Raw genomic sequence first — 16,084 nt, forward strand, 5'->3', positions numbered from 1 at the left:
TAACTTGACTTATCTGCACCTCACTTTTCTCATCCTTACAATAAGGATTCAACATAGTAGATATCCAGCGCTTTGAACAGTGCTTTGCAAATAGTAAGCGCTTAATAAATGCCATTAGTATTATTATTATTAGATTGTGAGCTCTGTCTGGGGCAGAGACTGTTTGACCCGATTTTGATCTTGTATCAAACCCAGCGCTTAATATAGTGCTTGACTCATAGTAAGTGCTTACCAAAGACTGTAATTACTAATTCTTATTATTGTTATTATTATGCACACACGCACTCACATCATCAAAGAATGGGCGTAGTGTGAGGGCGATGTCCAAGCTCTGGGGGCCTGCCCCCTTCTGGGTTAAGCGGTACAACATATCGGACATGGTGTCCATCACTCCAGTGACCACCTGCTCCCTGTCTTGGTAGAACCCATTCAGGAATCTTCCCAGCTGGGCCTGGAGTAGCACCCCCTGCAGAGCAGGAGAGGAAAAAGAAGCAGGAGACACTGTCCCCGGCCAAACTCCCCACCCTCAACCCAGCCCCCACCTCCCCGCCACTCCTCCTTCCAATTTTAGGTCAGTGGCCCGCCCCCGTCTCCCTATGCCCCAATTTCTGCCATGGGTCCCATCAGCTCCTGCCAGGGCCAGGCCCCAAGGGCTCTCATTTCCCCATTCTAGAGGGTCAAGAGAGGAATCTCGGGCTCTGCTCTTCACTCACACCTTCTCAGGGTGGAACAGGACATTCCCGAGACCCTGCAGGCCGATGACCCAGACAGCGGGACTGGGGTCTGCCAGCGACTTGTGAAGGAGGGACAGGATGGTGTGTTTGGGCAGCTCCTGAAGCATCGTAGGGCTGTGGAGAAACTGTGGGAGGGAAAAGTTTGAGTTCCCTTTGGAGGGAGCTCAGTTCTTTTCTCAAGCCAGAGCTGTTTCTGAAAGGCCACCTCCTTCAGGGAACTTTTCTGGGATTATACCCTGTCCTAGTTCCATCCCCACAAGCAGTAGCCTGCCCCCTTTTGTGGCCTTGTGTCTCTGGCTGGGGTCGGGGAGGGGAGAGTCCATACATCTCAGACATCCTAGACAGCCAACCCCCTGCACCAGTGCTGGGCTTTGTGCCTCTTTGGTGTGTTTGGCCCTGTCCCCTCCATCTGCTCACCCTCCATCCATTGTTACTTCCTTAGTTGATTGGTTTTCCCCTCCATCTATTGTTACTTCCTTGGTGGATTGGGTTACTTCTTCTGGTTTCAGGCTCTCCTCGCACTTCTGTTGGTGGTCTTATTGGCTACTTTCCCAACAGACCCTGGAGTCTCTCCAGGGCCCAGGCAGCCTTCAGTTCCGCTTTGGCCCAGAATGAAGTCAGCTCCAGGCCCTGGCTCCAGCAGGGTCTCCTGAGGGGGCATCTCCATGACCTTCCCCAAGCTTTGATCGTCGGGGTCGGACTGGAGGCCCTCATAGATTGCCAGCCGCTCGAGGGACAGGGTCTCTGCCTGATTCCCACTTGTATACTCTTTCCCAGTGCTTCTTACTGTGATCTGTTTTATAAACACAATGACTACTACTACTACTAACTGAAGTCTTCCCTTCTGGTGGTCTCTAAATACTGCTTCTGCTCCCACCGTCCTCCTCCCAGGGGTCCCCTCCTGCTCAAGAAACCATGAAGAAGGAAGATGTCCCACCTCTGTGAAGATCATAATGACCACTTTCCGCTCTCTCTCATGCTCGCTCTCCAGGCCGGGGACCGTGAGCTTTAATACTGCCCAGAGCTGAGGACACCTGTTCTGAACCATGGCCCTGACATCGGAAGCACAGGTCTTGGGCAAGTCCTCGCCCCTGAGAGTCACTGACCACTCCCCTCTCCCCACCCCATTTTCACAAAGACTCTAATTATGCACGATAAAATGAAGCAGGTGAGTCAGAGTGAACTCTGAAGAGTGTGGGTAGATTGCACATCCAGGGAGTCCATCCAGGTGGGCAGGCCTCGTAGGGACGTGAGTGGGTGTGGGTGGGCCAGGGGGAAGGTCAGGGGCATTGGCGAAAGTGTCTGTCAGAGGGAATAGGTGGGTGGGAAGGTTAAAGGGCAAAAAGGCTGACGGGAGGGTAGGGGGTTGGAGGGGCGGCTGGGAAGATGAGGGATAGGTGGGGCCAACGAGAGGTTGGTGTCAGAAGGTTAAGCTGTGGGTCAGGGGACAGGAGTGGATGGGTCAGCAGAAAGTGTCGGGGCATAAGCGCCTAACAAATGCTATCATTATTATCCAGAGAAGAGTCTCGGGGCAAGGACTGCAGGGCTTGGTGAGCAGATTAACCCACCCCACCGCCGTTCAGCCTCAGGAGGGAGGATATGGACCCAGATGATCCAAACTGAATAATGGAGTAACGGCTACCTCCGGGGCGGTTCATCCAGAGGGCTCACGGCAGACAGGCAGAGGGGACAAGGAGTGGGAATGGGTCGACAGAGGCAAGGGAGGGAAACCAGGTGGGAGAGGTGGGAGGAGGAGAAGGAGCAGGTGGTAGGGGAGAGTTTTGTTCTGGATTGTTGATGTTGAGCATCTGTAATCCTGAGTATACACCAGGGAAGAAGCCCAGGTGAAAGAGGGGGAGGGGGAGCAGGAAGGGCCCCCATCCCCCGCAGACTAGGGCAGGTGGATGGAAGGTGTGGAGTCAGAGGAGGGGCCCGGGCAGGGGTGGAGGTTGAATGGAGGAAAGCACACAGAGTGGGAGAGGAAGAGGAAAGGGGAGGCAGGAAGGAGGGTGGAGGGGTCCTCCAGACCAGGGTGTGGAGCTGGGAGCAGTACCTGGCGAGGAGGGTGAGGCCCTTGGGGTAGGTGCCCAAGCTGGCCAACAGATCCCAGCCGCTCTGAAGCTCCACGTGCGCCAGATCTTTCCAGTGGCCTGAGGTGGAGAGGAGGGTCTTGACAACTTCCAGGGCCGTGCTGGATCCGGGGGAGCAAAAATTAGTCTTGGATCCCAGAATTCCAGAATCCTCTGGTTGGGAGACCCAGAGAGTTCACCCCATCCATGCCTTGGCCTCCAGTGCAGGTAGGTAAGGAGTTGGTGTGGCCTCCCTCATCAACAGCCTTGCCAGGCAGGAATATTTTTTCTGGTGCCTAGGCTCCCTCCCTCTCTGTGGTGATTAAAGCCGACATCCTCAGTCTCACCTTCAGTGAAGAGGGAGGAATAAAAACCCCTGCTTTCTTTCCAGTTGCCCTCGGGTCCCAAAGCCTTAAACAGCCACCCCTACATCCTTCTCTGCTTCAGCTAAACCATCTTTTGTCCACTCCCTCCGGGGAGACAAGCAAAAAGGAAAGGGCCAGCGGAGGCAGGAGGCATTTCAGCAGGTCTCGAGGAGGATGGACCCCAGCCCCTGGCCTCCAGTAGGGCTGGGCAGTCTCTGCCCCTGTGAGGGTTTAAGGGAAAGGGTAGTTGGGGTACTATTCACCTGCCTGTCGGAAGGGGTAGGACAAGCTGATCTCTTGAAAGTTAGTTTCAGTCTTCTGCTCCCTCTCATTTCTTACTCTCTCCCAGAACTCTTCTTCGAGATGTCTGTATACTGGCTTACTACTTTCTTCATACTGCTTCCCCACATCTATACTACCTCCCTCCCACCACACTGACACCTCCTTCACACTGCCAGCACCACTTACAGTGACTCTCCCACCCCACAGTGCCTCCCCCTCCACACTGCCCCCTCCCCCTCCTGGCTGCCCCTTCCCTCTCTAAGCTGCTCCTCCCCACCACCCTGCGCCCACCTCCTCCACACTGCCACCTCCCTCTCCACACTACCTCCTCCCCCAGGAGACAGCTCTCTTCCTGGGCTTAGCAAATTGCTTTGCCCATTGAAGGCATTTGGCAGGTGCCACTGATTGGCTGGTTGGTGTACGTCTCCTCTGGGCCATTTGTCACTGGACTAAGCCTGTTGGGCAGGGGCTGGATCTCTCCAATCCAGGATGGTTCAGCTGCTCAGAACTGGGACTAGGACACTGGCCATGAAAGTCAGAGCAGGCGGGAGGGAGGGAGGGAGGAAGGGAGAAGGATGGCGAGGAGGAAGAGGAGAATGTCTGTGTTGTACTCCCATAGTCAGGCCCAGCCAAGCTGAACCACAGATGCGGCTCCCTGGTGGAGTTGGGGAGGGGCCTCTAGACCCTCATCCAAGGCCAGGCCAGGTCTCTTGGCCCTGAATTCTGGGAGTTCCCAATGGCTGCAAGTCCAGGGGGACCATGAAGAAGAGCGAGGTGACAATTGGCTCTCCCACTCCCCCAGACTCCCCCAGACTCATCGGAAAAGGAGGAGGTGTCGGTTTCCTTCTCGCCCCCCAATGTCGCTTTTGCACTATCCCTCCTCCCCCTTCCCTTTCGTTCCCTTCTTTTGAAGCCCACATTATTCGCCTCTCCCACCCCCTCCAGATTCTTGTAGCGGTCATCTACTGCCCTCCCGGCCCCACTTCCAACTTCTTTAACGACTTTGACCCCTTCCTCACCTTCCTTCTCTCCTTCTCCATGCCCACTCTGATCCTCGGAGACTTCAATATCCACATGGATATCCCTAACGACTCCTCTGCCGCCCACCTTCTATCTCTCCTCGACGCTGCCAACCTCTTCTTCCACCCCACCTCACCCACGCACCAACTGGGTCATACCCTCGACCTCATCATCTCCTACCACTGCACTGTGTCCACCCTCACCAACTCTGAAATCCCTCTCTCTGATCATAATCTTCTCACCTGCCTCCTCACTCACACTCCTTTTCCCTGTAAATCTGTATTACTGCCTCACAGAGATCTCCGCTCTCTGGACCCCACCCATCTTTCGGAGCGCCTCACACCCCACCTCGCCGCCCTCTCCTCTCTACCCAGTCTTGATGATCAGATTACTGCTCTCAACTCTACCCTCTCTACTCAGCTAGACTCACTTGCTCCCCTTTCCCTTCGCCGCTCTCGCACCACTAACCCACAGCCCTGGATCACTGCCACTGTCCGCCTCCTTTGCTCTTATGCTCGAGCTGCCGAACGCTGCTGGCGAAGGTCTAAACACCATGCCAACCTCGTTCACTTCAAGTTTATCCTTTCCTGCCTTAACTCAGCCCTCTCTTCTGCCAGACAAAACTATTTCTCCTCCCTTATTGACACCCATGCCCATCACCCCCGCCAGCTCTTCCGTACATTCAACTCTCTTCTCAGGCCCCCGGTTCCTCCCCCTCCTCCTTCCCTCACCCCCAACGATCTGGCCTCCTACTTCATTAACAAAATTAAATCCATCAGGTCCGACCTCCCCAAAGTCTCTTCCCCACTTTCTCCAACCCCCCGGCTCTCAACACTCTCTGCTACTCTCCCATCCTTCCCAGCGGTATCCTCAGAGGAACTCTCCTCCCTCCTCTCAAGTGCTACTCCGGCTACCTGTGCTTCTGACCCCATTCCCTCTCATTTTATGAAATCCCTCGCTCCATCCCTTCTCCCCTCCTTAACTTCCATCTTCAACCACTCACTCTCCACTGGTTCCTTCCCCTCTGCCTTCAAACATGCCCATGTCTCTCCCATCCTAAAAAAACCCTCTCTTGACCCCACCTCACCTTCTAGTTATCATCCCATATCCCTCCTACCATTCCTTTCCAAACTCCTTGAACGAGTTGTCTACATGCGCTGCCTAGAATTCCTCAACAACAACTCTCTCCTCGACCCCCTCCAGTCTGGCTTCCGTCCCCTTCATTCCACGGAAACTGCGCTCTCAAAGGTCACCAATGACCTCCTGCTTGCCAAATCCAATGGCTCCTATTCTGTCCTAATCCTCCTCGACCTCTCAGCTGCCTTCGACACTGTGGACCACCCCCTTCTCCTCAACACGTTATCTGACCTTGGCTTCACAGACTCCGTCCTCTCCTGGTTCTCCTCTTATCTCTCCGGTCGTTTTTTCTCAGTCTCTTTTGCAGGCTCCTCCTCCCCCTCCCATCCTCTTACTGTGGGGGTTCCCCAAGGTTCAGTGCTTGGTCCCCTTCTGTTCTCGATCTACACTCACTCCCTTGGTGACCTCATTCGCTCCCTCAGCTTCAACTATCATCTCTACGCTGATGACACCCAGATCTCCATCTCTGCCCCTGCTCTCTCCCCCTCTCTCCAGGCTCGCATCTCCTCCTGCCTTCAGGACATCTCCATCTGGATGTCCGCCCACTACCTAAAGCTCAACATGTCGAAGACTGAGCTCCTTGTCTTCCCTCCCAAACCTTGTCCTCTCCCTGACTTTCCCATCTCTGTTGACGGCACTACCATCCTTCCCGTCTCACAAGCCCGCAACCTTGGTGTCATCCTCGACTCCGCTCTCTCATTCACCCCTCACACCCAAGCCGTCACCAAAACCTGCCGGTCTCAGCTCCACAACATTGCCAAGATCCGCCCTTTCCTCTCCATCCATACCGCTACCCTGCTCATTCAAGCTCTCATCCTATCCCATCTGGACTACTGCATCAGCCTTCTCTCTGATCTCCCATCCTCATGTCTCTCTCCACTTCAATCCATACTTCATGCTGCTGCCCAGATTATCTTTGTCCAGAAACACTCTGGGCATATTATTCCCCTCCTCAAAAATCTCCAGTGGCTACCAATCAATCTGCGCATCAGGCAGAAACTCCTCACCCTGGGCTTCAAGGCTGTCCATCACCTCGCCCCCTCCTACCTCACCTCCCTTCTCTCCTTCCACAGCCCAGCCCGCACCCTCCACTCCTCCGCCGCTAATCTCCTCACCATACCTCGCTCTCGCCTGTCCCGCCATCGACCCCCGGCCCACCTCATCCCCCGGGCCTGGAATGCCCTCCCTCTGCCCATCCGCCAAGCTAGCTCTCTTCCTCCCTTCAAGGCCCTACTGAGAGCTCACCTTCTCCAGGAGGCCTTCCCAGACTGAGCCCCTTCCTTCCTCTCCCCCTCGTCCCCCTCTCCATCCCCCCCATCTTACCTCCTTCCCTTCCCCACAGCACCTGTATATATGTATATATGTTTGTACATATTTATTACTCTATTTATTTATTTATTTGTACATATCTATTCTATTTATTTTATTTTGTTAGTATGTTTGCTTTTGTTCTCTGTCTCCCCCTTTTAGACTGTGAGCCCACTGTTGGGTAGGGACTGTCTCTATATGTTGCCAATTTGTACTTCCCAAGGGCTTAGTACAGTGCTCTGTACATAGTAAGCGCTCAATAAATACGATTGATGATGATCAATCGTATGATGATGATGATGAGGAGGAGAAGGCAGAAGTGGTCTGTGGGAATGTGGATTGGCCAGTGCTAACTCCTCAAACCTCCTCCTTTTTGGAAACTCTTGGCAAGGCTGACCTTGTCCACCCATCCACTTGCCCCACTTGGTGTCCCTCAGGCTAGGGTACCTCTGAGGGTCAGGCTTGCCCTGGCAGGCCCAGCTCGAAGATGTAGTGCAGCTGTGTGACGAGAGCCAGGAAGAGCTCTGGGTAGGCCTCCTGCACAGCAGCCTTGAACTCGTGGGCAAACAACACCTCGAGGAGGATGTTCATTGCCTGTGGGAACAGCCAGAAGGGGAGAGAGAAACAGAGTGAGGAGCCAGATCGAACCGGGGCCCAAGAGGATTCTGAGGTGCCCAAATGTAGCATGGAGAAGGGTTGGCTCTGGGTGCTGAGTTTAGCTGGTGAGGATCTAGGGCTCAGAGTGGCCCTAAAGCCAGGCAGTTAAACAAAAACAATACCCAAAAACAGAACGTCTTTGCAGTCTTCTTGTACCCTTCCTGCTTCCTTCCTTTTTCCTCTTCCACTTCCTGAAAGTCATCCTTCTGCCTGCTTCCCCTGTTGGATCATACAGTTTCTGAAGGTAGGGACCAAAAGTTTCGCTTCTGGTGGGCCCTCCCCAGGCATTTAGTACAGTGCTCTGGACTCAATAAACATCTCCGACTGGTGGATTGAGTGAACCCTGGGTCTATCTGGAGGGGCCTTCCCAATCAGGGGCAGAGGGATGTGGGGAGCTGATACAGGAGGCCAAAGAGAAATGGGGAAATAAAACCAAGATGGAAAACAAAAACCACAGGAAAAGGTGAAAGACGGGGCACTCTTCAGTCTGAAGTGACAGAGGAGGGGAGAACAACTCCCTGAAGGGCTGAAAGACCAGCAGGAAAGGTTTGCTCCGAGGAAACAGTGGCCTTGAGCTGTTCCCCACCTCTTCCTCCAAGGATCCTGCAAGAGAAAAGAAGCTGACACTGCAACATGAAGGATTTAGGTTAGCGATCAGGGAGAACTAACTGGAAGCAGCAGGAGCTGTTGGGCCCTGGCGTGGGTGGGTGGGGAGACTATGGATTCTCCTTTTCCAGAGGGTGTTGGGCACACAAGAGATTCTCCTGTCTAATATGGTTGTCAGTGGTGAGGCTCTGCCTGGAGGAAGAGGAACATAATGGCACTTATGCCTCTCTAGCCTGAGGTCTCCATGAATGGAGCAGGCTCAACATGTTCTTTCTTAGCAGCGATGTGGTGTACCAAGTGCAGAGTGCTGTACTGAGCATCTACTGAGGGCAGAGTTCAATACAGAATGACTATTGAGTGCAGAGGGCTATTCTGAGTACTAAGTGAGGGCAGAATGCTGTACTGAGTGCCAGTTGAGTGCAGAGTGCTCTTCCGAGCCTTTACTGACTGCCGAGAGCTATACCAAATGTGTCCTGGATCAAATATAGATCACTACACTGAGCACCTACTGAGTGCAGAGTACTGCATTGAGCACTAGTTGAAGGCAGAACATTGTGCTGGGTACCAGTCGAGTACAGAGCGATATACCGAGCTCTTGGGAGATGTGGCAGAAGCACAACCCATTCTCCCAGGGTGGCAGAAAACTTAGATCCTGGCATAGAGACTCACAGCAAGGGACTTGAAGTGAGCTTTCTCCTCGATGACCCCTTTGATTTCCTCCGGGGGTGGTCGTTCCTGCAGCTTAGCCAGAAGGACCTTCAGCACCTTTGCGCTGACGTGCTGTTCAGTGCCCACTGCCCGCCATAGGTCAAACGCTTGGCTGTTGGGGGCAGAGGAAGGATTTTGGTTAGATTGAGGGAGGCAGCCTGGAGCATTGGAAACAGTACAGGACTGGAAGTCACAAACTTGGATTCTAGTCCCTGCTTTGCATTTTGCCTGCTGTGTGAACTTGGGCAAGCCACTTAACTTCATCTGTAAAATAGGGATTCAATTCTTGTTCTCTCTCCCCTGTAGTCTGTGAGTCTCTTGTGGAACAGGCACTGAACCTGACCTTTTTCTCTTGAATTTGCCTCAGGGCTAAGCAATATGCTTGACACCTAATAGGCATTTAATAAACACTATTATTAGTGGAGAAAATCACACTGAGTCCAGTCATTTTGAAGAGACTGGCCTATGTCCTGAATGAGGATGGTTCCAGATGGTCCCATCAACTCTAGAGAAAGACAAGCTGGTTTGTCTGTCGGCTCCCATCCCAGAAGCTCTTACAACTTTCCGGTGCAGGCAGTAACATGCATCATCTAGACCCATGGCATTATGGGACTTGTAGTTCAGCTAACTGCCCCAGGGTGCTAATTGCACACATCTCTCCCCTTCTCTACATGCATGACTACCAAGCAGGAGGGGTCAGGCATGTGAGCTAGGGATGGGGCCTTGAAGACCTTGGACATCTGTGACCAAATGAGGTTGTGGAATTGCCTTTCTGCAGAATCTTTCAGAATGTTGCTGATGTTTATATTTAGGTGGGTTGGTATTAAGTGTAGAGACAAGGGACAGACAAAATGACTGGTAAGCGCTCCATCACAATAACGATAATAATTTTGATACTTGTTAAGCACTTACTAGGGGCCAAGTACACTCAGCTGTGGGGCAGATACAATGCAAGCAGATCCACAAGGGACTCACAGTCTAAGAGGGACAGAGCCTGGGTAGTTATCCCCACTTTACAGATGAGGTAACTGAAGCACAGAATGATTCAGTGACTTGCTCAGAGTGGCGGAACTGGGGCTAGAACGCAGAACTTCTAGACCTGTGCTTTCTGACTGTCGGACCTGTACTTTTTCCACTAGGCAACACTGCTTGAACCCTCTGATTTTATGATTCTTCCTCAGGACAGGGCCAGATGAGGCTGGACGGGGCAGGGCAGGCAGGGCAGGGGCAGGAAATTGCCAAGGCAGTACAGGGTAGTGGTGGGACAGGGCTCAAGGCAGGTCAGCGAAGGGCTTGGGGCAGGTCAGGACAGGGCAAGATCAAGGTGGGGCAGGACAGGATGGGGTGCGGCTGGAACAGCATGGAATGGAGCCACGTTAAGGCAAGAGAGGGCACAGGGGCAGGGCAGGAGAGAGCAGTTCTGAGAACAGGAAGGGAAGGTTTCAGCCACCCTAGGGGAGGAGCCTCGCACCAGGTCACTGGTTGGGAAGATGCCCGGCTGGGGTTGGGGTTGTGATATGACGGCCCAGCTTTCTGTGACCACATTCTAACACTGTCCAGAAGGCTTTCCCCTGGAGTTGGAGATGGGGTCAAGGGGTGAAGCTGAGGGCCAGGGGTTGAGGAGATGCAGAAAGCCTTCCTGGGAAATACATTTCCCAGAATCATCTGGGAATTCAAGCCAATCCACCTGGGCAGAGCCCCTTATATGCTGAAAAGACTCCCTCTCTTCTGCCAGACAAAAGTATTTCTCCTCCCTTATTGACACCCATGCCCATCACCCCTGCCAGCTCTTCTGTACATTCAACTCCCTTCTCAGGCCCCCGGTTCCTCCACCTCCTCCCCAACGATCTGGCCTCCTACTTCATTAACAAAATTAAATCCATCAGGTTCGACCTCCCCAAAGTCACTTCCCCCCCTTCTCCAACCCCCCGGCTCTCAACACTCTCTGCTACTCTCCCATCCTTCCCAGCAGTATCCTCAGAGGAGCTCTCCTCCCTCCTCTCAAGTGCTACTCCGGCCACCTGTGCTTCTGACCCCATTCCCTCTCATCTCATGAAATCTCTTGCTCCATTCCTTCTCCCCTCCTTAACTTCCATCTTCAACCACTCACTCTCCACTGGTTCCTTCTCCTCTGCCTTCAAACATGCCCATGTCTCTTCCATCCTAAAAAAACCCTCTCTTGACCCCACCTCACCTTCTAGTTATCGCCCCATATCCCTCCTCCCATTCCTTTCCAAACTCCTTGAACGAGTCGTCTACATGCGCTGCCTCGAATTCCTCAACAACAACTCTCTCCTCGACCCCCTCCAGTCTGGCTTCCGTCCCCTACATTCCATGGAAACTGCCCTCTCAAAGGTCACCAATGACCTCCTGCTTGCCAAATCCAACGGCTCCTACTCTGTCCTAATCCTCCTCGACCTCTCAGCTGCCTTCGACACTGTGGACCACCCCCTTCTCCTCAACACGCTATCTGACCTTGGCTTCACAGACTCCGTCCTCTCCTGGTTCTCCTCTTATCTCTCCGGTCGTTCATTCTCAGTCTCTTTTGCAGGCTCCTCCTCCCCCTCCCATCCTCTTACTGTGGGGGTTCCCCAAGGTTCAGTGCTTGGTCCCCTTCTGTTCTCGATCTACACGCACTGCCTTGGTGACCTCATTTGCTCCCACGGCTTCAACTATCATCTCTACGCTGATGACACCCAGATCTCCATCTCTGCCCCTGCTCTCTCTCCCTCTCTCCAGGCTCGCATCTCCTCCTGCCTTCAGGACATCTCCATCTGGATGTCTGCCCGCTACCTCAAACTCAACATGTCCAAGACTGAACTCCTTGTCTTCCCTCCCAAACCCTGCCCTCTCCCTGACATTCCCATCTCTGTTGACGGCACTACCATCCTTCCCGTCTCACAAGCCCACAACCTTGGTGTCATCCTCGACTCCGCTCTCTCATTCACCCCTCAAATCCAAGCTGTCACCAAAACCTGCTGGTCTCAGCTCTGCAACATTGCCAAGATCCGCCCTTTCCTCTCCATCCATACTGCTACCCTGCTCGTTCAAGCTCTCATCCTATCTCGTCTGGACTACTGCGTCAGCCTTCTCTCTGATCTCCCACCCTCTTGTCTCTCCCCACTTCAATCCATACTTCATGCTGCTGCCCGGATTGTCTTTGTCCAGAAACACTGTGGGAATATTACTCCCCTCCTCAAAAATCTCCAGTGGCTACCAATCAATCTGTGCATCAGGCAGAAACTCCTCACCCTGGGCTTCAAGGCTGTCCATCACCTCGCCCCCTCCTACCTCACCTCCCTTCTCTCCTTCTACAGCCCACCCCGCACTCTCCTCTCCTCTGCCGCTAATCTCCTCACCGTACCTCGTTCTCACCTGTCCCGCCATCGACCCCCGGCCCACGTCATCCCCCAGGCCTGGAATGCCCTCCCTCTGCCCATCCGCCAAGCTAGCTCTCTTCTTCCCTTCAAGGCCCTACTGAGAGCTCACCTCCTCCAGGAGGCCTTCCCAGACTAAGCCCCTTCCTTCCTCTACCCCTCGCCCCCCTCTCCATCCCCCGCATCTTACATCCTTCTCTTCCCCACAGCACCTGTATATATGTATATATGTTTGTACGTATTTATTACTCTATTTATTTATTCATTTTACTTGTACATATCTATTCTATTTATTTTATTTTGTTAGTAGGTTTTGTTTTGTTTTCTGTCTCCCCCTTTTAGACTGTGAGCCCACTGTTGGGTAGGGACTGTCTCTATATGTTGCCAGCTTGTACTTCCCAAGCGCTTAGTACAGTGCTGTGCACACAGTAAGCGCTCAATAAATACGATTGATTGATTGATTTTTGATCATCCTCTCTTGTCCTTTGCTAGGGAGCTGCCACGAGTGTCTTGTGGAAAATTTTTGTGCTTTTGGGAGCCCTTTTAAGGATGTAAGAGTCTGTGTTTGCTGCTGGCAGGTTATGTATCCAGGAGTGCATTGTAATAGGGATGTCTTTTGGATTCCCCTCTCATAACAGCAAGGTGAATTTTTGCTTGGGGATTAGTTTTCAGCGATTTAATGTTTCACTTGGCTTCTCTGAGTCTCAGTTTCTCCAGGTGGGTAAAGAATGGGCAGAGTAAGGACAGCAAGGTCACTCAAGTGAAGACTCCTTGGCAATCGCAGGGGCTCGTGTTCTCTGTCGGATCGCCACTGTGGCCTCTCACCCCTCACCTGTCTGGCGGTAGCGAGAACTCCAGGAAGGCAGACACCAGCTCCCAGGTATGATCCCTGGCCAGCAGGGTGAGGGCCTTCAGCGCGGTAGTTTTGATGGCCACGGAACGGATGGAGGCCAGCTGCAGGTAGAGAGTCCTGCCGATGTCGGCCACCTGCATGGGTACAAAGCCTGCCGGCTGGGTGTGGCCCCAAGACTCTGGAGCGCCAGGAAGCCCAGGAGTTGGGGTTCTTTCCCGCCTTGCCCACCGGCTCCTGCACCCCTCCCGCTTTAGGCACTTCTCAAAATCAGTGCTACTTTCGACCCCAAGGAGGAAACGTGAACCGCAGAGGAAGGTTCTAAGTTGGGGAGCAGAAGATGAAGAACTGGTTAGGGGTGGAGCTGGAGGGTTTCACAGTCCACAACAGGAAGGCTGGAGCAGGGTTCTGAGCAAATCAGCCCCGAGGCTACGACCTACACCAGCTCTTCCTCTCCAGCTTCCTGTTGGGGAGGCTCTGTGGAAATAGGCCCCACCCTGTCCTGGGTGGAGAATTAGCTTGGATCCCTGCCTTGATTCTAGTCCCGGGCCACCCTGCTGTGGCCGGGCCACAAGAGGTGAAGGTTTCTGACTGAAGAACCACCACAGTGAAGTTGATAAGCACAGCAGCAATCCAAAGAATTTTCTGCCGATGTGGGTGGTGAAGGCTGTGGCTTTGACCAAGGCAACCTCTTGGCCCAGGCCAAGGTGCTGCAGCACAGCGTTAGCACTATACAGAGGTCATGTGGGAAGTCACAGGGTCCTGCACACAAAGACTTTTGTGCTCACTCTTCCCTGGGCTGCGCTTCTGCCCACTTCCTCGCTTATGGAGCACCTTGCCCCAGTGGGAACAGGATAAACAGAGATGAGAGAAAGCGAGTGGTGCAGCAGGGCAAAACCACCAGCCCTGTCATCAATTCCATGTGGTTTCTCGGTCCTGACGTCTCGGATCCAGCCTCACCCTGTCACTCTCGACCAGAGGAGACTCTGTCCACCGTCACATCCATTTGGAAGCATCTGGGGCCCAGAGGCCCCAGACCAGCATTCTAGTGAGGGCAGTCGGGGCAGGGCTCCTGTGAGGAGGCCCCCTCTGCTAACCTTTGGCCCACAGAGGTCAGAGAGGAAGAGGTCAGGGAGAGGTTTGCTCGGTCCAGAAGTTGTTCAGCTTGAGCTTGACGGGTCTCTCAGGGGTGAGGCCCAACCCCAGCCCGATTGTTGGACGTGGGCCCATTTGCCCCCATTCCACCTCCCCTTGTGCTGGAGAATGCAGAATTTGCTTTGGGAAGCTTGGGGGTCTTGGGGAGAGGTCACAAGACTTGGGGGGCTTGGAGGGCCCAGAGCGGGAAGAGGTGATGCCATGACATTTGCCAGAGGCTGGAATCTCTCCCTGTTTCTGGCCTGCTGGATGGGGAGAGCTGAGGGGTGACCATGGGAGGGTGTGCCCAGGCCCAGCCCATACCTGGGTTCTTGGTTGCCGGAGCTGGCGGCCACCAATCAAGGATCCACCTTCGAGGCTGGAAACTCTGGACTCTGGACTCCCTCCTCCTGCTCCCCTTCCCCCACCTCTCTCCCACTCCCCCGCTCACCTTTTCAAGCTTGGCCCCAAAGTCCTCTAGAATGGCAAGGAGCATGTCAGCAGCAGCCTCAACACGGAAGTGGACAGAGCCTTGCATGCCTTCTAACACTGTCCAGATGAGATCCCGGAGCTGGGCTAGGGAGAGATGGTCCCCAAAGGCCTGTGCCGGACAGGGGGATGGTTACTCTGAGCCCTTGGTCTTTGGGAAGTAATTATGGACTACTGCTTGCTCTCCTATCCCCTTCTTTCCCCAAGGGACTTGGGCCAGCCAGTCTGTGGCAGGAAACAGAGTTTTTGAGCAGGGGTTCCAGGAGGGGCTTAAGGGACCTACACCCACTCACCAGCTGACAGTCACTTCCTCAACATGGAAAGCAAGGGTCAAGAGTTGGACTGGTTCACAGTATTTGAAGTTAAGGTGTGGGTTGATAGTAGCTTCAGAAACTACAGTTTTCAGGTAGTTGCTTAGTTTCTTCTGTGATCTGTTGTAAACTGCTACACAATCCACAGAAAAAGTAAATGCCCACAGAACTTTAAAGCAAATGTCTTAAACCCATGGCCTTCACCATGGCGGAGAGAGTGGTGGTCTGGCATGTATGGAGGGGGAGGGAGTTGCAGGCCAGAGGGAGGATGAGGGAAAGGGGTCGGCATCAAGGTAGATGAGATCGAGGCACGGTGAGCAAGTAAGCTGGCTCCAGAGGAGCAGCATGTGCGAGGTGACCTCTAGTAGATCCGGGAGGTAAGGTAGGAGGGGGAAAGCTGACTGGGGGCTTTTCAGCCAATGGTAAGGGGTTCCTGTCTGATGCGGAGGTGGATGAGCTACCGCTGGAGGTTCATGACTGCTGGGTGGCTTCCTCAACGGCTCGGACAACTGCCGTGTCTTTTCACACTGAAAGTTTTCCTGTGTTTTTCAGGGCCTCGTCCTCCAAGGTAGAAGGCGAGGGATAGGGGCTGAGGCAATAAGAGCAGAATGGGAGGGGAGCAGTCCCAGAAGCTTGGGAAAGCAGGGCTGCGGGGTCCTGTGAGGATATGGAGGTGATGGTGCCCAAAACAACCGGGCTAGCACTCAGCACTCCACAGCTAGCTAGGCAAATTTCCACCTTCAAATCTGGAATTTCTTGGGTTTCTGATTTTAAATAAGTTCATGGATGAGGGATTCATGGAGGGAAAGTTAGAGATGGAGAGGGAAGCGTCTGGGGTATTATTATTATTACTATATTAAGTGTTTAATATGTATCAAACACCTTTCCTAAGTGCTGGGGTAGATACAAGTTGATCAGGTTGGACGGAGTCCCTGTCCTACAATGGGGTTTGTAGTTTAAATAAGAGGGAAAACAGGTATTGAATCTCTATTTTACAGTTTAGACTGTGGCCCAGAGAAGCTAAGTGACTTGTCGAA

At 53.4% G+C, this 16,084-nt stretch overlaps 1 protein-coding gene across 1 annotated transcript in view; it reads right to left on the reverse strand.

Annotated features, from left to right (window-relative positions):
- Positions 1 to 16,084, reverse strand: part of LOC119949985 (maestro heat-like repeat family member 5) — a 63,854-nt gene that overhangs the window by 13,474 nt on the left and 34,296 nt on the right. Inside the window, 8 exon segments of the mRNA XM_038771842.1 lie at positions 290 to 466; positions 716 to 859; positions 1,672 to 1,786; positions 2,788 to 2,951; positions 7,378 to 7,509; positions 8,848 to 8,998; positions 13,096 to 13,250; positions 14,699 to 14,848. Coding sequence (XP_038627770.1) covers positions 290 to 466; positions 716 to 859; positions 1,672 to 1,786; positions 2,788 to 2,951; positions 7,378 to 7,509; positions 8,848 to 8,998; positions 13,096 to 13,250; positions 14,699 to 14,848 — 1,188 coding nt within the window.

This window comes from Tachyglossus aculeatus, chromosome X1 (genome assembly GCF_015852505.1).
Source record: "Tachyglossus aculeatus isolate mTacAcu1 chromosome X1, mTacAcu1.pri, whole genome shotgun sequence".
Classification (NCBI taxonomy): domain Eukaryota; kingdom Metazoa; phylum Chordata; class Mammalia; order Monotremata; family Tachyglossidae; genus Tachyglossus; species Tachyglossus aculeatus.